Source organism: Galeopterus variegatus, unplaced genomic scaffold (genome assembly GCF_000696425.1).
Source record: "Galeopterus variegatus unplaced genomic scaffold, G_variegatus-3.0.2 Scaffold15482, whole genome shotgun sequence".
Lineage (NCBI taxonomy): Eukaryota > Metazoa > Chordata > Mammalia > Dermoptera > Cynocephalidae > Galeopterus > Galeopterus variegatus.
In genome coordinates, this window is record NW_007741593.1 from 27,164 (window position 1) to 36,050 (window position 8,887).

General features: G+C 37.3%; 1 protein-coding gene across 1 annotated transcript; it reads right to left on the reverse strand.

Moving 5' to 3' along the window:
- Positions 1-2,364: 2,364 nt before the first annotated feature.
- Positions 2,365-3,282, reverse strand: LOC103582274 (olfactory receptor 4S2). The gene has a single exon (XM_008563917.1). The coding sequence runs from the start codon at positions 3,280-3,282 to the stop codon at positions 2,365-2,367; it is 918 nt and encodes a 305-aa protein (XP_008562139.1).
- Positions 3,283-8,887: the final 5,605 nt, after the last annotated feature.

Consider the following 8,887-nt stretch of genomic DNA (forward strand, 5'->3'; position numbering starts at 1 on the left):
TTTTTTCCACTTTTCCACTGTTAAATCAACTATTTTTTCCTCTGGAAAGTGAAAAGAGTTGCCCTTTGTGTGTGTGTGTGTCAATGAAGATTCCAAGCAAGTCACATCTGCAATCTTGTCACAACCAGGCTATAAATCTACAAAGCTTGCAGCCGATGTTGTGATCATACGTCTACAGAATAAAATGCTGTTTTGATCAGACTAACCTGCACCGGAACTGGAGAGAGAGTCTGAGTTCTCATGAGTCTGGTTGTCTCTTTCCAGGAACTGATTGCTCTAAGGGGAGTTGATTCAGAGGAACTTTTATGAACAGGCATAAGTTTATAAACTCACTGGTGGACACTTGAATACTGTTTCATACACTTCACTTCCTGGTCCTTGAGCATCATGAATCTGGCAGCTGCTACCTTCTCAGGGACAGAAATCCCAATATCCCTAGTATCCTTGAGGGTATCGTGGAGGAATATTATCAAAAGGACTACATTTATATATTACACAGTTTTCTAAATTCAGTTCAGTTTTAATTCCCTGTGTATTAAATAGCAAAAAAGGTAAGTACTTCAAAAAATTCATGGCAAGATTCATATTATCTTTTAATTATATTTCTCCATGAACATTTTGAAGCACCCTTGTATGTCCAAAGGGCTTTTGGGATTCTGTTGAATCATAAAGCTCTTATGTTCTAAGATGTCAACAATCACCTAGTCTATGTTTCCCAAATATAAATTCCCAAGTGTGAAACTGAGAGTAGGAAAACTACCAGAGGAGCTTGTGAAAAATATAGATTTTTGTATACCACTTAACCCTGTCCTAATTCATCAAAATCTCTTAGAATACATCGTTATCTGTCCAGGAAAACTCTCATTGTGATTCTCATGGTCAGCCAAGTTTGAGAAGCATTGATCCAGTCTTCACTATACAGTTGAGCAATTGAGGCACATAGAGACCCCAATGAGTGTATGTCTAACCTGGAACAACAAACATGGATTTGTGGAATTCCAGGGCAGGACTCATAACTTGATTATAACTTCTAATCCAGATGTCTTGCAGCTTTTTAATCTTTTTGTTTTTAATTCTGTCACTGCATCAACATCATATAGTATTTTCTGAACACTATGTACAGTCCTTACCATGAGTGATGTTTACACACACACACCTCAATCATAAACACAAACACAGGTAGAGGCAGTAGCCTGGATAAATAGATTTGTGGAAAAGACAATGAAATGATGACAGAGAAATGATTATGATATGTTTATTAATAATATAAAAATAAAGCTCAGGTCATGGCTCACAGTGAAGGAGAAATATATCACCAGGGCAAATATCAGTTATCATATGAGAGGAATATTTCTTTGTACAAATGAGTCTCTGTGGAATCTACAGGTGGAAATGGTGTTAGGTAAGTCCAGTCAGTGATACGTGGCTCATCGTACTCAGTAAAACTGTTGGGTTGAAACATTGTATGGTTTCCCAACCATGCTTTCAGGAAAATACATTTTCCCTACTGATTGAATCAGTCACCTATTTATCACAAGTGGCTTTGTTTACATTCAGTTTCTTTAGTTTTTCTTGTTAGTCACTTTATATTAATAGTGACTGCTGGCTACAAATAAAGATTAGAGTCAGTTAACAGAAGAATATTCATGAGCAGTTACAATTAAAAAGGGGCATCTTAGAGGTAAATCAGTCCAATCTCCTTATTGTTTTGGTAAAAAAAAAAAAAAAAAAGTCTCAATGAACAGGAAAGACCAAAAGGATGAAAACAAATCTTTTGTCTTTAACGTTTGTGTTTATCTCTTTCACATTCTGTACACACCTCCATTCCCATCCCAAGCTGGCTAGATTTCACTGTGTTTTTTAAGACTTCTGTCAGAGTGCATTAGCTCAGATCTGTTGTTTCTCATGTATTCTTTCACTGATACAACATGTATATGTTGAGTTTTTAATATTTACCACTCACAATTCTACACCCTAAAAACAGCCTTAAATGCTTCATAGCAGAATTCCATTCTTTAAAGAAAATGGCAAACTAGGGAGGAGATATGAATAATGCTGAGTGAATGGCAAACTAGGGAGAAGATATGAATAATGCTGAGTGTGATCATGCTGAGATTCTCAGTTTAATAAGACTTTTCTGTCATAGATATTTCATGAAATACTTTGACTATGAAATATTAGAGTAAATATGATAATAAGTAATACCTTACTTCTTTAGATATGCTATTTTCTCATTTTTTTTCTCCCCCAAATTCTGTGAGGTTGCTATTATTGTCTTCATCATACTGATGAATGAACCAAGACTGAGAAAATTTAATATCATGCAGCTTAAGTTATTACTTCCAACTACTTCCCATTAGCCTTCTAGAAAACCTTCCTGCCCCACAGCTTTTTCATTACTTTCTTTACTTCTGCATTTCTCAGTGTATAAATCAGAGGATTTAACATGGGGGTGATAATGGTGTAAAATACAGCCACCATCTTATCCTCTGAAAAGGTAGTGTCGGGGCGCATATACATAAAAGTGCAGGGCGCAAAAAAGATAATGACCACAGCAATATGAGAGCCACAGGTGGAGAGAGCTTTGCGCCTGCCTTCTGCTGACTGCTTTCTCAGGGACACCAGGATGATGGAATAGGAGATTAGCAAGATAACAAAGCTCCCCAGAGCAATGGTACCACTGTTGGCTGTCACAACAACACCAACAACGTAGGTGTCTGTGCAGGCAAGTTTCAGTACAGGGTGAATATCACAAAAGTAGTGATCAATCTCATTGGGTCCACAAAAGGGGAGTTGGACTATGAGAGCCACTTGGATAATGGAGTGCAAGAACCCACCTACCCATGTCCCCAGTAACATTTTGCAGCACCTGCCCCGGTCCATGATGGCCATATAATGTAGGGGTTTACAGATAGCCACATAACGATCATAGGCCATTACAGTAAGGATGAAGATCTCAGTGCAGTCAAAGAAATGTACCCCAAAGAGTTGCAACATGCACCCCATATAGGAGATCCTTTTGTTCTTTGCTAACAGGTCAACAATCATCTTGGGGGCTGTGACCGAAGAGTAACAAATGTCCACAAAAGACAAGTAGTTGAGAAAGAAATACAAAGGAGACTGGAACAGGTTGCTCAGGCAAACTGTCAGCATAATGAGGAGATTTCCCAGAAGAATGACTGTGTAGAAGACAGAAAACACCACAAAACAAACTTCTTCAACCTCTAGGTTCTGAGAAAGACCCCAGAAAATGAATTCAGTTACATTGTTTATCTGTCCCATTGAATAAGTCCAGGAGATCAAGTTCCCAAGAGGCAATTAAATTACCTGAAAGAAACAAAGAAAGGACTAACAGCGTGTATTTCTAACTCTGAACCAAGGGATAATCACAGCAGGTACAAATAACAAACTGGGTACTTATTGCTGATTGGCACGCACACTTAAATAAATTAAAGTGCATTTATTCTCATCATCTTACCTCAATATAATATATCACTCATGCATTTCAGATGAGGAAGCAAAGTCCAGAGAGACAAAGCAAATCCCCCAAATCTCATGATACCAAGCATCTCTCCTCTGTCACCTTATATTAAGTTTTATTCATCTGTTGCGAAAATTTACTTAGTTCTTATTTTGTCTAAGGTGCTAAATTTAATTTTCAAACAAATTCTGTGTTTGGAGATATTGTAATGTTTATTTGTTTGGAAATGTTTGCTGTATTTTGACCCAGAAGTGAAAGCATAAGCTCGCATTTCCCTTCTCAGTAGTGCCGAGACTCATCATCACATCCACTCATGAGGACTTGGGTCATGGAGACTGGTGACCTCTGCAAATTCTCCTCCTTATGAAACTCAGATCTTTGTGCACATAATTTAATCCCCACCCAACCTCATTTGATATCAAGATCTTATAGTCAAGATGTGGTGTGGTGTAGTAGAAATAGGAACAAAATTACACACACCTGATTTTGAAATAACAGTGCTGTAACCCTGGGAAAATCATTTAACTTCAGGGAGCTTCCCTTATCCCATTTGTGGAAAGGACAGTTTCCATTTCACTATCTCCTATCACATTAATAGTTATTTCTACCGTGAAATTAAATCATTTCTGTCAGCATGGAATAGCTATAAAACCCTGTTACTGAGAGAGAGATAAGAGAAGATAAAACAGCAAAAGAAACTTGTGGAGCTGAGGCAAGAAGCCCTGCTGGATTTGGAAGGACGGAAAGTAAAGCTTCAAGTAATTTCTCCATCTTCGTACTCAGAGGACTGGATTCCCTAGGATTTGTTCTGCCTTCGTATTTTAAATATTTGTCTGTTAAATGAAACACACAAAAAGAAGGGGAAAAAAAAAACTTTGACCTTTAACCTCATGTATACTTCCAATATTTCAAATTTCATGCTATTTATACTAGTTCTCCCAGCTTGGATGAATTAAATATTTCTAAAAGATATTGTCACTGAAAAATAATTTGAATGGCTTTATGAAGAGGACAATATTTATTTAAATGGATGAATCTTTAGTGGTGGAATTTCAGGCACTCCACGGGGGTCACTGGCATGTTTGGGTGGAAAGGGTATGTGGAATAGTTTTGATTAAAGAGGCCTTCTGGGTTCTTTCTCAAATCAAAGCCAAAGATTTAAACAAATCCTTCATAGATTGTCCACCTGAGACCACATTCCCTCAAGATCCGTCCAGTTTAGTGCTTACAGTTCCTTCTGAACTCTGCTTTCAGCTGTCCCTTTGTAGTGACATTGTGCCTGGCACTTGCAGCCTTTGGGAATCTACAGGGCTGTGTTTCCTCATGACTGTATGTTAGCTTTGGTAAAGCAGTTATTACGGGTGTCCTTTCTCTCATGAACTACAAAATAATGATAATAATTGTGGTAATAATAGTAATAGTAATAATATAATACAGATAAAAACTCAAGCACATCACTGGCAATTACATGCTCATTCCCCTTTGTTTTTTGTGCTGAATTTTAAAAAGAACCCTTCACTTTAAGGGAGCTCAAATCAGAGGAGATTTTGGAAACTGGTATTTACGTTGTTCGGCTTTCATCTAAAAGAAACTGGACGCTTACACACGAGCCTGGGAACTGTTCCTCTACTGCCTATAGCACATGGTCCTAGCAGAAACCTTATCTCTCCTTAAACCAAGATCCATCTCAGGGATTCCCTCCTCTCTTTTCTGAGTATTTCAAATATTATAATGCCCCACTTTCCTCTGACATGATTGGCATTTTCTTACATTCATGCTCCCCTGTATCACAGTGATGTATAGATACACATTGCTGTCTTAATATCATCATCTTAGTAATTTCACTCACTCCCCAGAACAGTCTTGTTACAGGTGTTCAAAATGTAGAAATTTAATTCAGTTCTCTTTTCCCACAAACATTCTGTATTAGTTTTAGAAGAAGAAAAAGTCTCACCAGTGTTTTCCAGTATTTTTCTATCTCTTCTTGAGATGATTTGGGTACAGCTGTCTGAAGTAAAGTAAGAGTGATGCCTGAAAAATTGCTTTGTAAATAATTAGTACAAGAGAACCCCTGCCCCTAAGCTCAAAGGTTGGTAGAAATTAGTCTTTGCTCTTCCTGGTTGTCTTCCCTGCTGAAATCAGCCAGTTCACAGTGCCTTTGGCAATAAATGCTCTTTTCTCTACTTCTTATAAGGTCTATTTAAAGAGAATGAGGGAAAGCAGTAATGACCTTGGGGAAAGCCTTTCCCCAAAGTCTTCCTTCATAGTCAAAACCAAATTGCAGACCTAAAAATGAGTTTTAATTTACAGTGCTGAACAATTAAAAATAAACAAATACATACATAGATAAATAATAAAAATCTTTGCTATATTTGAAACCCCATCAATTCTCGCTTTTAGGATCATAAAACTAATACAATGCAATTCAGAGAACAGAAGTAGTAGTTTTATTGTTATATACCTAGTTCTTTCATGTGCTTCAATATATACCTTAAATAGTGTATATTTAGCATAATGTATTCTCTCTTTTTAAAAAAAATTGTTTATTTTAATTGACATACAGAATTGTACGTACATATGCAGTAAAAAAACAAAAGAATGTAACATATATTAAAATATCTGTTTTTACACTATTTATTGAATTGTAATTGTTCTACTCTTCTGAAAGTTGTATTTGAATGAGAAAGACGTAACTGTGCTATTCAGGTTCACTGCTCTGCTTCTTAATTGGGTCTATGATGATTTCCGGAGAAAGACGCAGATGAGGTTCATTCCTGCCTTACATGGGATGAATTGTGGTATTGGTTTTAATTCATGTACTTTTTTAGTGTAAACTGCTAAGGGAGGCTCTTGACTGTAATAGTCATGTTTTTTCCTTTCCTATTCCGGTTACTCCCTTTCCCCTCATGCTTGCCTTTTTTCTTCCCCATTCTACCATTTTCCCAGCATCGTCTTCCTTTTTCATACAGTATGTAAAAAGTCGAGAAAATCTTGTTCATGCTCTCACTACCTGGGGTTAGAAGAGGAAATAAGTAATAAATGAAGAGCAGGAGGTAAAGGAGTGATTGTGTTCAGGTTTGCAGAAACACTCAACATGATTAAGTTAACATATTAGTTATTAGTAAATTTCTATTGCAATAAAAAATCATATACTTAGTGGTTTAAGTCAATACAAATTCTGTGTCATACAGTTCTTAAAGTCTCAGAATCCAAACTGAATCTCGCTGGGCTAAAATAAAAGTAATGGAAGGGCTGCATTCCCCTGGGGCTCTGGGAAAATCCCATTTTCTGGATTCTTCCAGCTTCTAGAGGCTGCCTTCTTCCTGTGGCCTCTTGCCTCCATCTTCAAATCTAGCAGTGCAGCATGTTCTTCCTCAAGGAAAGTTCGGTATCTTTGAAAAATAAGAAAACCTTGAAAATTGCTTGATTTACATGATACTTGTCATGTTTAAAACACAGCAAAAAATCTAGAGCAGGATGAATTTGGAGAGGTTTAAGAAATGAGTTTGGACCCATGTCATCCAGGATTTTGTAGGCCAAGGGGGGATGATTGAATTTTATTCACTGTAGGATAGGAATCCCGTGGGGGGGGTTGAGCAGGAGAGTGATATGATCTGAAGATTTTTGAAGATACCATTTGGGCTATTTCATGAGAACAGATTGCTGGAGGCCAATATGAAAGCACAGAGTATTTGCAGATGACTATGGCAGCATGCTAAGTGGGTAATGGTGAGTTGGGAGAATGATCAAATTAGGGATATTTTGATGATAGAGTGAACAGAATTTCTGGAATAGAGTACTAAAAGACATTGTAAGATTTTTCGTCTGAACAATAACGTAGTAGGCAGCACCATTTACCAAGATGGGAAAATCCTAGAAGGAAAGGTTTATTATTTAAAACATACATTTTAGTTTTATAAGCATGAAATTGATATTGAATTAGAGATGTAAGTTAGGTAGTTTTATACACAAGATACATTAATAATTGGTTCTACTGATTTTGAATATGTCACTTACCTTACATGGCTTCTCAAGTACTGCATTTCTGTGCATTTATACATGGAGCACCTTTTCTTGGAATTCCTTTCCTGTCTTCTCTTGTTCCAGTCAATACTTACTTTATTCGCTTTAAAGCTCAGCTGGGGCTTTGCTTCCTCTGAGGTCTTCTCTGGTCACGGCTTGATTTAGATATCTTGGTGCTGTGAATCCTTAGCATGACGTGAATATATATATATAATGACACTCATTAAATTGGATTGTAACTATCTGATCTCCTCAATATATATCAAGTCCCTCAGGACAGGGCACCATGTCTTATTCAANATTTTGACACAAGTGTATGGACAAAACAAATGTTTTGATTAAATAAGTAAATAAAATGTCCAGATTGTAATACATTTGAAGGGTTTCTCCTCTTTTTTATGGGTAAACTGTTTCTAATATTTGAAATTAACACCTATGAGGAACAGATGAAACCAAGGAACAATGTAACTTACTTCGTCCTCTTGGGCCTCATCTAGAATCCAAAAGAACAGAAAGTACTTTTTGTCAAATTCTTCCTCCTGTCCATTTGGACCATGGTGTGCCCCAACTAATGTCATGACTGTAACTGTCAGTAAGACCCCAGGATTGCTGATGTGCTATTCTCTTGCTAGTTTAACATTTCCTGATGTATTCCTCAGCAGCGTTTCCCCCAAATTGACTATGGACATGTTCTTTAAGCAAAATATCATGCCCTTCCAATCTAGTATGTCCTCGCTTTTTGCAGAGCACTTTTCTGGTGGGTCAGAGGTCTTTTTTTTTTGTTGATGATGACTATGACCCCTATGTGGCCATCTGTTAGTCCTTGAATATTTGATTGTCCTGTTTCTAGCAGTGTCCTGTATTGTAGGTTTCCTGCAATAACTACTTCACCTTAGCACTATTTAGGGGCTCCCATTCTGTGGCCCTAATGTCATTGATCATATTATCTGTGACATGTACCCCTTATTGAAACTCATCACTGTTGGTACCATTGACCACCACTAAGAGGCCAATGACACAGGTGTCTCATGGTTGCAGACAGTGGAGGATTGATCTGCCCTACTATGTTTCTGCTCAGACTCATCTTTCATGGTGTCATCTGGCACTCTCTCAAGAACCTTAGCCAGAATGGGTGGCAGAACTCCTCTCAACCTGTGGTTCCCACATCATTGTGGTTGTTTTCTTTGTTCTCTGAATTTTCATGTGTGCAAGACTTGCTAACACCTTCCCCACTGAGAAATCATTGAGTGTGTTTTTTACAGTTATAACCCCCAGGATGAGCCCTTTAATCTATACTCAAAGAAATTAAGAAATGACAAATGTTATTAAAAAAACTCTGGAGAAGAAAAGTTGTATAAAATAGTAAATAAATGTGTCACTCAC